Source organism: Lates calcarifer, linkage group LG15 (assembly GCF_001640805.2).
Source record: "Lates calcarifer isolate ASB-BC8 linkage group LG15, TLL_Latcal_v3, whole genome shotgun sequence".
Taxonomy (NCBI): domain Eukaryota; kingdom Metazoa; phylum Chordata; class Actinopteri; family Centropomidae; genus Lates; species Lates calcarifer.
In genome coordinates, this window is record NC_066847.1 from 26666344 (window position 1) to 26685962 (window position 19619).

At 37.8% G+C, this 19619-nt stretch overlaps 1 protein-coding gene across 2 annotated transcripts in view; it reads right to left on the minus strand.

The window, feature by feature from the left end:
- Positions 1 to 19619, minus strand: part of LOC108888711 (CUB and sushi domain-containing protein 3) — a 197833-nt gene that overhangs the window by 167988 nt on the left and 10226 nt on the right. For both annotated transcript variants that reach the window (XM_018684823.2, XM_051076168.1), the window contains exons 2-3: positions 14331 to 14553; positions 2611 to 2723 (exon numbers count right to left, since the gene is read on the minus strand). In XM_018684823.2, coding sequence (XP_018540339.1) covers positions 2611 to 2723; positions 14331 to 14553 — 336 coding nt within the window. The remainder of the gene's footprint in view (positions 1 to 2610; positions 2724 to 14330; positions 14554 to 19619) is intronic.

Below are 19619 nucleotides of genomic sequence, written 5' to 3' on the forward strand. Positions count from 1 at the left end.
CAGCTGTCTTTCAATGACTTTTCCAAAGAAAGGGCAGGTTGAAATGGCATCAAGGCAGATTTTAGATAGGCACGGCAATGTTTTCATTGCAAATACACAACCTTCAACAAAGGGCAAGCAGATAGCATTACTCCCATCTCAGTACATGTACGATTTACAGCTGGAGCCTATCTCAATCCCTTGGAAAACTACAAGCACTAGCGGCTATTGTTTGGCTGTGTTGTGGAAAAACCCCCATATCTTTGTCCCATAATAAATGCACCTCAAAAAGTGTTATGGTTGCAAAATCGCTGAGGGTGCCGTAGCAGTATAGGAAATCAGGAATTAATCAGTAATAAAAGGAGTCACACTGACTCCTTTCCTGTTTTCAAATCCAGACTCAAAACCCATCCATTTAAGATTGCCTACTCACTTTAACCATCCTACTGCAACTTCACCACCCTACATTTCTTTTATGTTGATTCTGTCCATTGTTGTTTTATTGATTATTGTATACTGTACAGCTTTATTGATTATTGTATATTGTAGAGTTTTATTGATTATTGTATATTGTAGAGTTATATTGATTATTGTCTGTTGTACAGTTCCTTTAATTATTGTATATTGTACAGTGTCCTTGAGTGTTCAGAAAGGCGCTTATAAATAAAATGTATTATTATTATTATTATTCAAATTCACAGAAAGATGGAGCTGGATTTAATTCCAACACCCCTGACAAAAGATTGACAGGTCGTCGAGAAATTAGATTCCATCTGGCTGTGTCCTTCACTGTGTCCTTCATATGCACACAGATTCAAATCCACTTAATTGCAGTCATGATTCAATCATCTCTGAGAGTCAACAAGCATCACACATTTTCAGTCTTAAGAATGAGCAGCACATACATATTCATATCTAAGATGTAGCTAACCATACCAGCATAACAAGGAAGAAAGATACAGCGGTGGCACCAAGTTACAATGGATTGCAAATTAATACATAATGAATAGTTTCACTGAATATGTTTATGTGTCAGTCATAAGGGTCTCTGACTAAAAACAATGGAAATTTATGATGATCGGCATTGGGTTTCCAATTTAGATGACGACGATGACAACGATACTGGGTAACTTTCTCACTGACGTTTTTGCACCATCATAATTTACTGTTGCGCCATCATTTCACAACCCTCATTGGGTGTTTCATTCATATTTCATGCAAACATTCTATACAGCATGCAACAATATGTTGGTGATACACAGTTTTAAATTAATTGCACCATCGTAGTTGTTGAGATATTTGTGCTGTGTTGTATCGTCAGTCTAATGATAAATGAAAGTCATAAGAAGCTAAGCTCTTATAGTCTAGGTATAATGATACCACAGCTTTGGCTACAATCCTTAATCTGTACATCTCCAAAACATTAAAAGTGACAATTCAACACCATGACTAGATGGCTACAAAATAAACTGCACTGATATAATATCACCTATTGTCTTTATTGGAAAATATCTTCCACTGCGCCTATTACTTCTCAGTACTGAGTAATGGAAAATATCTGAGCATCATGTGTAACAAAACATGACTAACATCCAAATCAGAATGAAATTCTGTTGAAGATTACACAGGCAAAAGATGGAGGCAGAAGAACAAGATCTAATTCAACCAAGCCACCCACTAGAGACTGGGAGAGAGAGAGATAGGAGAGGGAGAGAAACAGAGCAAGAGACAGAGAGAGAAAGAGTACAAATGTGCAGATGGAGAGGGGAGAGGTCCTGGACTGGCCAGGTCTGGAGCAGGTGGAGAGATGAGGGGGGAGTAAAAGGGGAGGGGAAAGGACATCATGGAAGGGAGGAGGAGCAAGCTTATAGGATGGGGTCAGCCTGTTGGTGCAGAAGATGGTAAGGTAACAGCAAGTAAAGAAATAACCTAAGGGTATTGGGAGAAGAGAGGAAGAGAGGTGCAGACAAGCAGCAAATGGATAGGAGGTAAAGGGAAAGCAGGGAGGATGATAAAAATGAGGAGGAAAGGAAAGGAAAGCTTAAGACAAAACACAAAAACATCATAAATGAGGAACAGAGAAAGAAAGAGAACTAGTGATGGATTAGCGATGGAGCTCACACAAAGAGGCAGAGAGGAAAAGGGTAGAGGTGAGCGAGATGGCCACAGAAGGATAGTTCATATTTAGACAGCTCCCTGCTGCACCCAGCTCTGCTTCAACAGATAACTCAGTACATCCATTAGTTCAACTAATTCCCATCGCCATCTGCCATGTAATTTCAGATGCACCTCTGGAGTCGCAGAAAAGGTTCAGGACTTTGGGGGAAGGGATGTTGATTTGGAAAATATGGGATTAATTTGCTTAATTGAGGTAGCTAATGTTTCCATAACTCAACAGTGGAAATCCCACAGGAAATCAGGTGGAGTAAGTGTGATCACACATCCCTCTCTTAAGAATAATTGGTGTCTACTTCTCCAAGCTGATGGATTTTTCTTCTAAATGAAGACCCAGTTTATGAAGAGCCATCCTGATCAGTTTCTCAATTAAATTCCACATTTCTTTCAGATTTCAAAAATGGCCATTTCTAATGACCATTAAAGACAAAGAGCAGAAAATAATGCTTCCCTTACCTTCATAAGCCACCTTAAATCCATGAGCGCTTACTGCAAAGTCACTGGTAAGCCTCAGTGAAAAAATGGAACCAGAACTGGTAACAGGCGGAGGGATGGTGAATCCTGTTAACCTGTAGAAAAGAGAAAGATGATTAAAATGATATCATCACATTCATATCAAATACATTTTTTTGTAGCTGAGCCTTATTAAATGTAAGACAAATGTTTTCTTGAAATCCAATGAGACCTCTGTTACAAATTGTAAAAAATATCAGTGGTAAAACATTTGCCTTTTTCAACTTTCACATACTGAAACCACCCAAGTTCAAGAGTATTTAACCTTCAGCAGTGGATGTCATTGTTCCCTGTTGTAATATTTAGGACATTTCCTCCAGACTATAATGATTTCAAACAGACAAGACTGCTGAAAGGATGTGACGCAGAAATCAAAACACTACCTAGGCCTGTTAAACATCTGTCATTTTTGTATTTAAATCCGATGGGCCACCAGGTGAGGTGGCTGACTGTAAATTTATAAATTCCTGTTGAGAGAAGTGTGCACTAAAATGCAACAATGCACAAAAGGTGTACACCAATGTTGCTATCACAAAAAATAATTACTGTTGAAAGACCTCAAACCTCACTACACCAGTGAGTTTGTGCGATGTAGCATTTTGTGTCTAATAAAACAGAACTGCTCTGAGAATTGCGATGCAATTTGTCGACCAATAATATACTGTGTACTATATAATCAAAACCCAAGTGAGAACCTTCTCTATTGTTGGATAGTGTTTGAGGGCTGGCAGCTGCATTGTAACTGACTGCTTCATTACTGCATTTCAAATTAGGTGCAGATCCAAACAAATCCATTTACTTTCACGACGTCGTAAACAAGATGTGTTGCTGACCATTCCTCAGCGGCAGTTGCTGATGTTCTATCGACCTTCCACTGCTGTAAGCCACACAGTGTAGCATGTGCAGAAGTTGTGCATGAAACAAAATGTCTCCTATTCTATTGCCATTTCATTTTTTCTTGTTATTTTTCCATTGCTAGTTTTGGGACTGTTTGTGTGACTGAACCTCTACTTGACAATAAGCCAGGTGAATAATGTCTGTAGTAGGCCAAATGTGGAAAAACAGAAATTCCCCCAGTGACAGCAAAGAAGAGGGTGCTGTATTTACAGCTTCAATAGAGTTTCCAATTACAGCACTGTGAACTGTGCTGGTCCTTGCAGTAAATAATTACCCTTTGTTGCAGGTACAGCACAGAATGCCAAGATACAGCTAAAAGTCAATTGCCATATGATGCAATTTTGAATACATTTATGTGGAAACAGAACTTGAAATGTGACCTTGTTAGAGGTTTATGACACACAAGAGCATTATACTGAATTTGCACGCTATCGTGGTTAATTCAAAATAGGCAAGCTTGAGCATCACGACAAGTCTTTGTTGGAGTACTTGAACAAAAACGGCAAACACAGGGGAGAGAGGTAGCACACTAAAACTATTTTTGTCAGTTTTTACTGTTTTACTTATTAATGTTTTTGACCAGTCAGTGACATTTGGTTAGGTAATATATATAAGAGGACTGACAAAATCAAGATACAGTATCTACAGATGTGAACAAGTAAAATATTTTCTCACACATTTAGTTGATTATTACAAACTTAAAATATAGTTCACATGAAAGTGCCACAAGTTAACAAATCAGTCTGGTCTGACTTTCATTCTATGATTTTGTTTTCATTGAAAAGACATGAGAGTGACCACGGTAGTTCTCTAAATGCATGCTGACTTAGTTTGTCCATGAATCAAAAAGTTGAGCAAATTTTTCACTTGTTGCAGTACCAACTATAAAGACAGAGCGTACAGCAAGGAACGAGAAGTGCTGCTATGGCAACATGTGATAAAGAGATGGGATGAGATGAGAGAGAAGGCAAAGTCACTGTTATGACAACATATACAGGATAATGTGAAGAATTGGGCATAATGAGCTACAGCCTGGATATTTCCTTTAGTCTCCTACAACCACCTAGACTTCTGAAATATATTTTTTTTTAATTCTCATGACCACAAGCAAGGTGAATAAAATGCTACAGAAAAGGCTTAGCCCTGTCAAACTGAACCTCAGAGACACATGCCAAGCCTCAACAGACTAAATCCTTTCTTAGATTGCACTGTTGTCATCATGGCACGAAACAGCAAGAAAATAAGGATGTCATGGGGTTAGTGTACATGAGGGGAAGACATCTTTTCTAAGGCCATCAGTGAGAAGGATTAGGAGGTGGCAGTCTCAGCGGAGTTGGTAAAATTCTATACTCCTTATTTCTTCAGACAGGTCATGTCCTGAGTCGCGTTGGTCAGGACAGTGCAGGAATAACTAAAACCTAAAAACAAAACTTGAACAATCACTCTCAATTAATCTTTTTAAACGTTTCCAGCACTTGGCAAAGACATGAACATGTGAACATGCTATTTAAAAAAAAAAAAAAAGAACCGCCTGAGATTGTCACAGAATATTCTCAGTGAATCTCTGGAATATCTTATTGTGTTTTGCTTTGTTTACAACCAAAGACACTCATTCTGACCTAAGTAGGTCTCTAACAAAGAGCAAACAAAGATCTTGTTCATCTGGTATTCACTGCTGCCTGTTGCTTTGGCAACAGGAGCATCAGGTGAATGGTTGGTAAATGTCATTAAGAAATAAACACCATGGGGCCTGCTGTCTTCTCAGACAGAAGGAGCTTGTGACTTCAATATCAGATACAAGTCTACAAATCACACTTCCTCTGGAGATTCTACAAAAAAAGACATACCGGATTATGCCCTAATCTGACTCTGGGAGGTAGGCCAGACTCACTAGGGAACTTTAATTTTCTTTTTAACTTGAGAAAGTAGAAATAAAGCAGTTTAGGGTTCACAGTCAAGATGAACAATAAGAAGAAGAAATAAAAGTTTAGTAAGAATGGACACTAAATAATTTATATTATATAACGTTATAAATTTGTTGGCAACTACACTAAGAAAAACCACACTTTTAATCTGACATTTGCATTTAATTTACAGTTTATTCCAGCTCACTGCAAAAGCCATTGGTTTAGTGGAATATGGTGCGAGTTGACAAGAAAGCTAATTTTTTTTAATCAACAACATTCACAAACCTGCTATATTTAACTTTCTTTTTAAAGGCATTAGATAATTTTCACAGAAGAAAAAGGACTAAGAGCACTGCTATATCTAATGAATAAGATGACATTTAAGCAAAATAAGACGTCAAAATGACTGTCAGAAGCCATAAAGATCTGCATGGAAAACTGTATGATATATCTACCGTATGTTGGGGGTGAAAAGGAATGGTCTTACAGGTACGGCAGAGTGTCTGGATTAATTCATTTATAGCAATTATTTTCTTTGACCTGTGATGGTGATGGAAGCTGGCAAATCAGAGGTCACAAAAAGTCAGAACAAAATTATTTGCATGAGAATGCTTTGATGGATTTCATCAAAGCTTGTTCAAAACAAAACCAACATTTGTGAAGTCTTCACAGTGGCAGAGTATGCGTTAATTATGACTTCCTTCAGGCATGAGGGAGATGGAAACTCTTATAAATTTGATCAAAGCCCATTACCAAAAAAAAAAAAAACTTTGTGCAGCTCTACAAATACAAATTCAAAACTCTACAAGTGTGAGTCAGAGAGAAACCACGTGTTCTGCATCTGTATTAGACTTGATCAGGTCAACCAAGAATGTCACCATGGGTCTGGAGACATCTGGTGTCTGAGCAGCTATGACCCCCCCCCCCGATCAAAGCAACACCAGTAGCAGCAGAATGGCTACGTGTGTCTGGGAACCAAGTGCCAATGATTGCCTGGACAGATGCAACCTTTCCTTCCACCTGAACACACTACATCAGCCCTGAAGGTAGCTGTCACACATTCCCGCCATCTGATTAGTGTGTCATGGTAGCAGTGTGCCATAGAGAAAGAGGAGAGAGAGACAGGAATGATGTACCTCTATTTGTCTGATTCACTGTCTCTCTGCCTCCATCTGTCTTTCCCTCCGTGTCGCACTAGCTCTCTCTCATTTTTTGTTTCTGGTTACATGACGTTGCTCTTATTCACTGTTACCCGTATTGCTGGTTCACGGTTTGTGTCACTTTGCCTCTTTGTATCTCTTTGTTTGTCTCTGCCCACCTCTCCTTGTTGCTACACTTCTTTGTGTTTCCTGTGAAAGAAGAAAAAAAAAAAAACAGACAGAAGGAGGAAGAGACCCAAGTGTTGTGACTGATCGTACCAAGTACACAACAATTAAAGTGAACCACTTGCCTTCAGTTTATTGTTAGAAACAGCACAATAAGGCCTGTTACTAAGGTGAATAATGGTGTTCCTGCTCTCTGCCTCTTTGAAACACAGAAAAAAACAGCAGGGGATGATTAATAGACTTATTTTGTACTTACATGTCCTAACTCATTAAAACAGTCCCAGACACTGACATTGTTTTAATAACTGCACTAATAAAGGTCAAATCATCCTATCAATTAATTCAATCTTGGTTCTTCTCTGTCTAATAAGAGTGAAGACTGAAAATAAATGTAATTTCTTGAATTGCAATGGGAAATATGATATGAAGGAAGAGTGGGGAATGGTTAGAAAGTTAATATCCTTCTCCATCTGACTAATGTGCTACTCAGCCTTAGTTTTGCACAGTATCACAAATGTCATTTTCTACAGTAGCAGGCATCTGTAAGTAGCACAGATGAAAATAGGCAGGGTGTCAGATGGAAAAACAAAACTGGGATTAACATGAACTATCATTTTTAACTCAAAAAACTATGACCAGTTCACGGGTGTGCTGCCAAAATGGTAATTAACCCTGTACTTCTCTACTATTCATGCTATCTGTATGGTGTCCTGGTATTTTTGGATGAAGAGGAGAAGACAGACTAAACCTAGATTTGATTTAGGTCTTCCAGGTTGGAGGTGACAAAGGCTGGAGCACATAAATAAAAAAGTTCTGCATAACCATTAATATCACTTTTATTTCACAAAAAAACATGCTACTTTCTGTTATTTGGAAAGTGATTTTTACAAATACAGAGATAATCCTGACTCCTGTATGGTTTCATTTATATCCTTCACCCTCTCACCATGACAAACTGCACCTTTTCCGGCTATAGCCAATTCTGCTCACTACACTGCAACAAAACAAACTACTTTCTTCAGTATCTGATTTGATGCTAGCCAGCAACATAATATTTCTGCACTGTATTCACTCTGTGTAAGAATAGACAATGTAGATCTAAACACTTGTCATGGAATAAGTGCTGCCACTAGTGTCTAGTACTGTTCAGGCTCCAGGATTTTATCACAGGACATAACAAGAGAGAAGCAATATATGAAACACACAGGTGGGTCAAGAGGCACAGAATTACATTCTACCACCTAAAAGTCTGTGTGATACCTGCAAACGGATTCAGAGGGTTAAGGTGTTAAAATATGTAAAGTAAATTCATTCTCTGTTTTGTCTGTATTAACATCAGTTTCAAATAATAATAATAGTAGTAATGTAATAAAAATGCCATTCCACATACAGCCTATGATATACAGGGCAGTGGGCTGATACCTTTAAAATACAAAAGAATACACAATTGGTAGATCTGCTTGCAATCTGAACTACAAACTTAGCACTCACACAAAACAAATTTACATTTAAATTTACAGTCTTTTGGATGAAAAAGGAAAAACTACATTTAAGATAATTGACCTAAAGTTTTAATTCCAAATTAAACTGCAACTGAATTATACTGACTTGGATTTGCTGATTACTAAATTGTGACTTAAGAGAAATCACAGGCAAACAAGATTTTGCCCCATTAAGGGCCTAAAAGGTATGCTATGTACATGAGCCTCAACTGGTCATCTATAAAGAGTTTTGTTGTACGTTTTAAACTTGAATTGATCAAGAGCTGGTCTTGTCATCGGTGATTTCGAGCTCCAGATGGAAACGAAGCTGTGTACATGTATGTTTCTAAATTGACATTCATGACATTCAATATGATAGTTGTGTTCAGATTTGAAAACAGATCTCCACACAGTGCAAGTCTAGCATGATAGCAAAGCTGCGAGAGAAAAGGATAATTACTAGCCATGCCTAGTTTATGACCTTTCTGCATATTTTGTGGCTGCTTGGAAACAACATTACAAATTTGGTAATTTGGTAAGGTTTTTTGAAAAAAGTGGGCCAACCAGAAAGAATACTGAACATCCTCAGAAAGGGACAAAAACAAAGATTGATAATTTTGAGAATAAAGAGAAAAAAAAACTTAAAATTGTCAGAGTTGTGAACTACATATCAAGTATAAGACCTCATGCAGAAGACTGAAATCTGGAAAATTGGAGTCAAGTAGGAATCACCAGATTTCTACCAGCGTTATGGTTGACAAAAATCTGTATGAATATTTAACATAAAGGATAAGAAAACGGTTTTGTTAATTGAAACAGAAATAAAAATCAAGAACTGGCAGTAATAAGACTAATAATTATAATAAATACATTTAAAGTCTCTTTTTAGTGTATTTCAATGCACATGTATCTATTAATTTAATTGTAATGTTTTTAAGTTGCTCTTCAGTTTGTTACACGCAATTAAGGTTTCAACTCAAAAGACTGCTGCTACATTTAGTATCATTTTCATATTTTCTTCTGTGAAAATGAAATTCAAAACTAAAACAGTGACTTGCATTGCAATTGCAGTATCTGTCAAAATAATATGATTTTTTTGTATGTATTGTTCAGCCTTAATCTCCAGAGAGAGAGGACAAAGACTCAAACCAAGTTTCTTACTCTAACAGTTAAGCCACTTATTAATTCTCATTGATACCACTTTACATCTTTACGTGGAAGCATTATGCTATGGTTACTATTTTAACCCCAGTCGAGGCAGCTGGCCGCCCACCCTGAGTCTGGTTCTACTCAAGGTTTCTGCCTCTTAAAAGGAAGTTTTTCCTTGCCACTGTCCCCCAGTGGTTGCTCATTGTGGGAACTGCTGGGTCTGTAAATCTGATAAAGGAGCACAGCTTAGACCTGCTCTATATGAAAAGTGCCTTGAGATAACTTCTGTTGTGATTTGGTGCTATATAAATAAAACTGAACTGAACCACGTACTGTTGAGGTGATATTTAGACCCATTATGATTAGTGTCCAGTACAGCAACAGCTGTGGTTTCCATTGCAATTATAATATGGGGAGTACAAAAAAGAAAAAATATTGAAATATTAAAATACACTAGCAGGTCCATGATTCACTGGAGTCAAGTTTCAAATTGACTGTCACTTAAAGGACCTAGAAAGTTTTTTTTTTTTTTTTTTAGAAAGTGTTTTTTTTACACTGTCTTTTAAAGTCCCAAAATCCCCTCAGATGCATGGTCATTGTGTTTAGTTCAATGTTCAGCTGAGGACCATCATTGAGGGATCACGCATTCACAAGCCACAGCAAGAAAAAACAATTCTGTGGCCAAGTAACAAACCAAAAACTAAGCCTTTGTCAACACAGTATTCAGTACAGGTTTGTCATATTAATTGCATAATGACGGCAGCAAAAAGATCTCCATAATGAGGTCATTATTTGTGCAGGGCAACTATGAAATAAAAGGCTTTATTATCCTAACTCTCCTTCCGTCCTCTACCATCCTTCAGCACAATAATGAGTGACTTCAACCAGTCTGTCTCAGGCACGGGGGATTGAATGTAATATAAGTGCAGTGCCAAGAGAGAGGGATAGGGGAAAAACTTCACAGAGCAAAGAGAATACATAGATCAATAGGGAGACACACTAATCAGGTCCATCACGGGGATGTCGATTCTTTTTCATGTTAAAAATTCATTGTCGCTTTTGTCATGTTCCCTTCTGAATTTCTGCCTTAATTAATTAATAACATTAATAAATTAAAGACCTCTTTAATCTCTATCAAGGTTTCTATTTATAATTACCCTGTAAGGGGGAAGAAAAGGAGAGAAAAAGGTTGCCTGTTATTATTCGTATCAGCTGTAAGTAACACATCATATATATATATATATATATATATATATATATATATATATATATATATATATATATATATATATAGATAGATAGATAGATAGATAGATAGATAGATAGACAGACAGACAGAGCCAAGTTAGCTAACTCAATCATCACCAACTACCTGCATTATGGCAACAAAGCAGTGCCAAGATGCAGCAAAACAAGTCACAGGACATAATGAGCAGTGCACTATGAAAATTAACAATTTCAGTATTTGTTTTCCACAGTAAAAGCTTTGAAAGAACCTTATTTGGCTTTTATGATATACCCACAGGATCTGTTGAGTCACAGTCACCAGCAATAGCTGATGAACGTAAACCAGGTTAATAGTTGTTACTGAATATCAAACATGTTTCATTACATCAAACTACTGGCTTGTGACCTCTACTTTTACATATAGACATTGATACAGTACAGCTGTCACTGAATGAGCCTGCAACTTCAACTGAACATTGAATTGTCATTTCATTCATAAGAATTGAAGAAGCAGCTTTACTAAGATAAATACAATAACAATACACTTGGGCTTTAACACCTAAATACCAGGTGTCAATACATCATCATTCATAGCTTATGTAATTTCCTGAACTGTAGTATACTGTAAGCTGTTTATGTCACCCCCAAACACTTAACAAGAACAGTTTTTATTTGTTTGCACACTTGAGCTGTTGGTAAGTTAGACCAAAATCTCCACTGATGTGGAGCAGCAGACAGAGATCAGCAAAACAAATAATAAACAGGTGCACTTAACAACATCTGTTCCATTTTGGCGTCAAAGACTTGACAATTAGCCAGTGTGCAAAATATCAAAATGCTATCCTTCTTTTTTCCTATACAACAAAGCATTGAGCAAATTTAAATTTGGAGTGAATTTAAATTTCATTTACTGACATAAAGCAAATTTACCTTGGGTTAGCAGACGCAGCGGTAATGATGTCTTCATGCCATTTTGATGTTCTTGTTCGTCAACTTTGCGTTCAGTTTCTTACATTTCACGCTAGCTATTAGCCAGACCTAGCAAACTTTTCCTAGCTCACGGTTCTGTGAACAAATTAGCTAAATTTGTTCTCCCTGTGCCTGCGTTGGTTCTCTCCGGGTACTCCGGCTTCTTCCCACCGTCCAAAGACATGCAGGCAAAAAGCCATCTTTTCAAGTTACTGATACAAGTTCCAGCTGAAGTTTCATCTACATTCTCGGCTTTAGCGCAGCTGTCAGGGATTCCGCTAATCAGAGTTAGGCGTTGGTTTGAGTGGAGATTGGTGCTGCATTCATGAATAATGGGAAATTTAGAATTCACTCTTTATTGTAATGAGGACTAAAAGTAATATGGAGAAATCATCTCTCCAACGCCCACCATTTCTTTTTATCGTTATTTTATCGATACTAATCGTCAGATCAATCAATCAATCGTCATCAGTCAGATTGAGGGACACCTAGTGTATATGCATTCCTTCACGGATTAAAGATTCGTTGATTTATCAAATTTCTTGTGCAATTTGATAGTGTTACTATTGGCATGGGAGTAAAAATTCTGGCGCTGTGACAACGCTTGTTACACTGAACAACCAAAACGATTATCTCCGCACTTCAGCAGCATACAATGGCTGCCATAACTATTTGCTATGCAATTTCACTGACATAAAACTTTAATTGTGGATATTAAAATATCCTCTGTTTATGATACACCAGTTTGAAACAATACTGTAATTGTTCAGACTAAAGAATATTTTTAGACTTTTTAACCACATTTGTTAAAAGAGTTAAACATGTGAGATCAATGTGGAGTCAACCAGTGTGGTGATAAACCTTTCATAAGCCTGACCTTGAAAACACCATGAAACATAATCTTTTAAGTATCCCAAGTGATTCAGTTGCTGAAGTATCAACAATGATTCAGCTCTTGAATTATTCTCCTTCATTGCCACTCTTTGCTATACATCCTCCATTTTATTAGCATGTGACCTCGGTCCACTTCCACTGAAGTTGAGCCGCATAAATGGGCCAGGAAAAATCACTTTGGTATTGTCTATTGAATGTTTAACAATAAGAAATGTTGGCCCCCACTTTCACCTCTGATGGAACATGCTTGTGAATACAAGTGGATAATCAGACACTGAGATGTCTTTTAAAAAAAAAAAAAAAAAAAAAAAAAAAGCTTTTGACAGGTTTAAAAGCTGATGCATGTATCCTCACTCTTCCATCAGCTCAGATGAAAGATAATCTTCTCATAATACACAGCACACTTATCTATAAAGAGAGGGTTTATTTTGAGCAATTTGGTTTGACAAGTAAAATATGAAACCTTTGTGGCTTTTTCCTTTGAAATCCAAACAAGAAATGATTCTTTTAAGCAGGCTTCATTTAGGAAAGAAGGAAACAGAACTGCCGAGGAATGCTGGAGTTCACGTTCTCTCTGAATCACACATATATTATGACTGTTCATATATATATATATATATATATATATATATATATATATATATATATAATTTCTTTCAGTGGCCAAGTCAGTGATGATTGGCTTATAGCCTTCACACTTAAACCAATTTGCAAGGTTTGAGGGTTTGATTGAGCTCATGTTGGTGATTAATCAAAATCCTTGAATAGCGCACATCCCACAAAAATAACGTCAAGATTTGTATACCCTGGGCAAATGTCTTTGTTGAACTTTCAATATTTTTGACTCTATGTGCCTATTTAGAGCAGCATCTTATGTCCATCCCTTACAATATCTTATGTTACATGCCTCCAGAGCAAAAATCATGACTGTCATCTCAGCAAGAGTGTTCTTTCTTAAAGTTGTCTCTTGAATTGTTCGCAGCTGCATAGTGTGGGTTTACTGTCAAAATCAAGCACAGTTTGAGCCAAAGAATTCTGTTAGAGACAGGCAGTGAGGATACCGAGATATGAAATAAAAAGAAACACAGGAAACTCGTAACCTAGAATGTCAGGGTTTCATGAGAATGCATGAAGCACCCTGGGTAAACAGTTGTTTGGCTGTTCAGTGACTAAAAGTAAACAATGTGAGATCTTTCTTTTTGATTTTCCTGTTTTTTTCTCTACTTCTGTCTCCTACAGTGAATCATTTGAATAAAGGCTGGTAGTTACTGAGCTGACCCTTGCATCGCTGAAGCCAACACAGCATGCTCATTCAGAAATAAATGCTAGCGATTCTGCATAGAGCTTTCAGACTGATGGGTTTCTTTGCTTTGGTATGTCAGCACACAACTATTTTATGTCCGTTTCATGAAAAAAAAAATGTTTTGGGTTTTTTTCTTTCTTCTTTTTCTTTTACTGCTGAAAACATAAAACTGTTCAGAGAATCACTGTTCAAGTTCCTTTGAAATCAAAACACAAAATTAGCTTTTTACATTACAATCCCAATGAGAACTATCTGCAGTTTTGTGAAGGCAGCTCAATTCTGCACAAAACCATGTCAGGAAAGGGAAGACACACTCCAATCCTGACACACAACTGTTAACTTGCCTGACACTTCCCTGACAAGAATAAACAGTCTTTGTCATGTGTACATTAAAGATGAACTTTCCGTCAGAAGTGATCATTGAAGGTTTTCCCGTCACATCTTCCCATCCCTGCCTGCCAGCCTTCAAACACAGCCTTCAAGGTGCACGGCTTCAGGGCCGCTCCCTTACCTTGTCCTGAAGTTAGCCGGGTGTGGATGCCCATCATACAAAGATAAAAAGTCATATTCCTCCTCCACAGCGAAAGATTGAAAAACTATATGAATCCTGTTCCCCTCCTCAGCAACAATCACCCAGGTACAGTTCGCTCCATTTGGATATCCATATGGAAACCCGGGGCTTTCTATCGTCCCATTCCTCCCTTTTAAAGTGCCTCCGCAAGTGTGGATGAAACCTGGAACAAAAGAAAACAAACACCAAGTCATGATCAAATGCATACAGTGCCTGTGAACAACTCTCTTAGTTGTGCAGAGGCAAAAAAGGCACTCTGCTCTCTAACACACAGAAAAAAGGAGTAAATTGTAGAGCTCCTTACAGGAAATGTGTTTAATTTTGCTTGGTGTAAGCATCCAAGAGGCAATAAATAACCTGAATGGCTTTAAAACATTTTAAATAGGCCTGTATAGATGCTATTCCAAGTAACACTTTTATTGTAACAACTGCATTCACCATGTTAAGTTCAGGTGCAATATTTCTTCAACTGAGAACAAATTGTTTGGAAAATCCACATTTTCTAAGCTGGAACAAGCTGTGAGAGAAATCTGGCAACCAGCTGAGTGACGGACAAGTTTTGTGTTTCATTTATGTTTTCAATTCCCCCTCAAATTAAGAAAAAGAATAGGCTGCAACAGCTTCTGCTGTAATAATGGAAGAGAAATGCATAATTGAGGACTTCAGTGTTATACTAGTACAAAGCATTTGTGATGCATCATTACCTCCCAATTCTTTCCAGAGGGTCAGAGACCCCCAGGGACAAGCAACAAGCAAGGTCTGCCAATATGGTGCCACATGCCCTTAACATTCTGTTTCATAGCCCACACAAGATATATCTTTGCACCTTGGTACACTGGATTGCTGAAAATCAATACCCTTGACATATTAGGTTAACCTGTTACCAGACACCTCCATTTTTGTGCACAAGCCTGAAAATAATGTTGAACCACTCAACCCTTGTGATTACAGTTATAACTCTGGTCTTTTTTAAAAAGCAACTATTTAAATTGTTCAACCAAAACGTCAGAATGAGTATAAGAGATACTGAGACTAAAAAGGGAATATAAGGCTTGTAGTAGCACCTTTTATGTGGAGCCATAGCTCCACATATCCTACAATGCTTTACACACATTAAGTCAGAAGAATTACAGCTTTCACACAATATATAACTTGACAAGGTTGTGTGAAGACTGTGTCTTGTGAAGACCATATCACATTTAAAGTAGTGCTACCAAGGCCAAAGTGTCCCACGGGTGGGATGGTGTATTTAAGCCTTACACCATCATTGTCAAACTACAGTAAAATGATTGCTTGGCTAACCTTGGTGGCGTTAATCACTCCAATTCTTCAACACTTCCAGTATATACCCACACTCACACAATGTATGAACATATTCCCGCACACACAGTCCAGTCAGTACAGAGAGCTATTTTATTTGAGGCTATCTTGAATATTGTCTAATGAAATGCAAACTTAATTAAGATGCATGGTTTACCCCCCACAATTTACTCCTAGTGTAATTAGCTTTTCACACTCTGTAGGTAAATGATGTTTTGCATAGTGTTGGCCATACACATGCACAGCAGTATGGGAAAAAAAGTAAAACACACAGATCACTTGGCAGCTATGCAACTCAAATGGCCTCTAACTAGACAGACAGCAGTAATTTTTCCCAATAATATGTACGCCTTCTTATAAATTGATGTGAGTGAATAGTCAAAATGTTAAACTGTGAGACAAACTACCAATTAATTTCCCTCTTGTCAAGCTGTTTCATTTCATTATTTTTTGGAGAAAGCCTAGCAGCAGTTTGTATTCCACAAAAAAACAACTCTATTATCACCAATACGATTATCCACTGTAACAGTTTTCCACAATCTTTACATCTTGCAACACCTTCAGGATATTATCCTCACGAGTCCTGACCCAGAGTTCCTGGCTTTATGGTATATCTCCACCTATTGTCAGATAACTGATGTGCCCCCCTGCCTAGACCAGTTCACTTCCCCTGCATCCAGTGATCAAGTGGCCTGACCCTCTTATAGATACAGTTATAGATACAGTATGCCCATGCAGGTTTTGATGCTGTGTCTGCTGATGTGCTGCTGCTCTAAATGCTGTGGGAGAAAATTCCCACCAAGGTTTGTTGCATGTCTAAGTCGCAATTATTTCCGCTACCATTGAGCAAACGGGGTAATCATGGCAAATTCACAGCATTGATGCGCCGCCTACAGGGTCAACATGATCCAACCTGTGATACGGTGCATTATTGCTGTTTTCAAGTTCTCTTGGGAATATCATAAGTACCAGGACAGCCCTCCTCAAGGATTCAACAAAGTTGTAAGTATGAGTGGCAAAATGTGGAATTTTTTTTTGGTGGATATTGCTTGGTGGCCTGTACATAGCATATTATTACATGTTTCTATCTATACTGATCATTTACCTCAAGTTGTCATATATTCTTGAATTTAATGACGTGAAATAGGTCCCACCTGTTGGATATCTGTTTTACATTCCCTTCATTTTTTTTCAAAGCTGCCACCAACAAATTTTACTAATTGCTACAATTTGTTTCAAACTAAAAGCAATGAAAAGACTGGGTGGATGTGAGATATTTAAAATGAAAAGTAAGAGCTAATGAGAGGCATGTGAAGACAGAATAGTCCACACCCACTCTTACCATTTAAAATGGCCTTGAGCAAGAATTCTGAGGAAAACTTACTCATTACTGACAGTGAGCCCACCTGCAGTTGTGCTGTTGTAGTTACAGTTTAGACTTAATTCACTTTAGTCACAGCAGTAAGATCAGAAGATGCATAATGTTACACTGCTTGAATACTGATGTTTGGTTTCAGTCTGTTATTCATCTTGGAGTCACCTCTACCATTTTTATGAACATAATTATGAAAACATTTTTGCTAAAATTCAATTTTACCTGGCCATCTCCACAGGATAATGCAGCTGTACCACGCAACAGTGGGAGCAACCAAGACATTACAGATAATCTAATGCTCCACAGCATTCTGTTAACGTCTACAGTATTGATCTGAGTCTAAGACATAAGACTATTTAAAGGGGGTGTGCAAACATTTAAGCTTTGTTTGTTTTAAGGGGCACTCCACCATTTTACACATTAGATTCAGTTTACTTGTCACAGAGGATACTTCTACTAAAACAAGTTGTATAATAAGTTCCATTTTGTCCTCTACAATGGTTAGAAAGTTTGAAAAAGTAATTCAGATTATATTGCCAGGGCTATCTTCATAATGCACAGTGGGAAAGATCCAGTGTTTTGGAACTTCACAGGGAGTAAAAGTGAGGAAATCTCAGCCTCTGCTGCATCAATTTTGACCATATTTTTCAAAAATGACTCTCATGAGAGTCTCCTAACTTTTAACTCCTAACAACACACTTTGAATGTTACAATAGAGTGATTACTGCTAGTGCTTTTCTTGATTGGATGTCTTTTAGTATGAAACCGTTAAAACAGCCAAGTAAAAAATATATGAAACTAGAGACATGCAGTTTTAATCACTGCTACATTGTCACAAGTGCAAGTGAGGCAAACTAGATTTTAGTTGTGGTAAGTTTACCGCACAACCTTGTCACGGTGTAACTGTGGCTAACCATTGTAGGATAATATAATCCTGAGGCAAGCCTGGTTGAAGATATCAACACAGCAAAGGAAAAAGCCTACAAACCTCAGTTAGTCCCGCAAAATCTTCAGTGACCAAAGTTAAGTATTAATGCTCTTATTTGCAGCTTTTTTGTTCCACCAAGAATTTATACAGTAACTAGAGCAAGAGCAGCATCCACAGAGCTCTATTAGTCCAAGAAATATTTCAGTGTTTGTCAAGCATTAGATGACTAATGTTGCGAACTATTCACAGTAATGCAGTCTGTGTGAACTGCTTAGCAGTGTTTGTGTGGCTGATTGTTCTGATGTCCTGAGGATGACAGAACAGATGCTCATTGCCAAGATATCTATTTCCCTCGCTCTGCCTTCCTCCTTTTTTCTCCTTCTCAGATCTATGCATTCCTTTCATCCTTCATTATCCCTGCAATTCTCTCACGCCATCTGCATTTTTTTTTCCCTTGTTGTATCCTCCTCAGCCTCTTCTTTTCTCACCCTCTCTCCGTCTCACTCACCTATTTCATTCACTGCCTCTTCAGCCGATTGTGCCCAGAATGTTTCTTCATCGCTCTCTCTCTTCCTGCTCTGCAACTCTACCTCTCATTTTCCCAACAATCCCCCACCTCCCCCCACTATCTATTGCCCTCCTTGTTCTTCTTTTTTTCTATAAGCTATCTATTATGAATTAGAATCCCCCATTCAGTACTGTGAATCATACAAGCTTGTAATATGTTAAGCACTGTCATCTCCATAAAAGCTGTATCTATAAAAAGAATATTGTAAACATTCATCTTTTTACTTCAAAGGAAAATGCGACTGCAACATGTGCTTCCTTGCACAGGAGACAGGACATGCATTAAATCCATTTCCCCACTTTGACCTACAGTATGTCTTCTTTGAATTCCACTGTCACTGCTTATTGGCCTGCTCCGACCTCCATCATCACTTCAATTGTAAAACGCACTCCCCGGGGGTTTTTCTCCGACCCCATGTTAACGCCATGCTGCAAACACCGGCCATAAATTGTGATGAGAAACCAAATTAACAACATGCTGTGATTGCACAGTGGGGAAAATGCAGTTCAGAACTATGAATCAGTATCATAATGCACACGTCTGAAAGAAAAGAGGGGCCTCAGCAGGCAGCCAGGCTGGCTGACAGACAGCTCAAGAATGGTCCCAGCTGTTCCTCAAATAGTTACATTTACCCCTGGCCTTTTGGATATACACACAAACTCTGCATTTTCACTGCACCACACCTTTGATGCTGATAGCTGATTGTTATACTTGCTGAGGTAAAGAAGCTTAAAGAAGAAAAATGGCACTTGGCTACTGCCCTGATGAGCTTTCTGAAGGTGTTTGTCTCTTTGTCAGTCTGAATTGTATCTGTGTATGGGAGCATGCATATTTATATGTGTTGTTGTCTTGTAGAGCTTCTCACTAATGCAAATGTAAGACAAGACTACTGAATGTGATTCTTCGATCCTTTCCCAGTGAATACAGAGATTTTGGGCAGAATGATCCAGTTAATGAACCACTGTGCTGTACCCTGTGCGAATGAAAAATAAGATTGATTTTGTAAAAAAAAACAAAAAAAAAAAAACATTATGCATC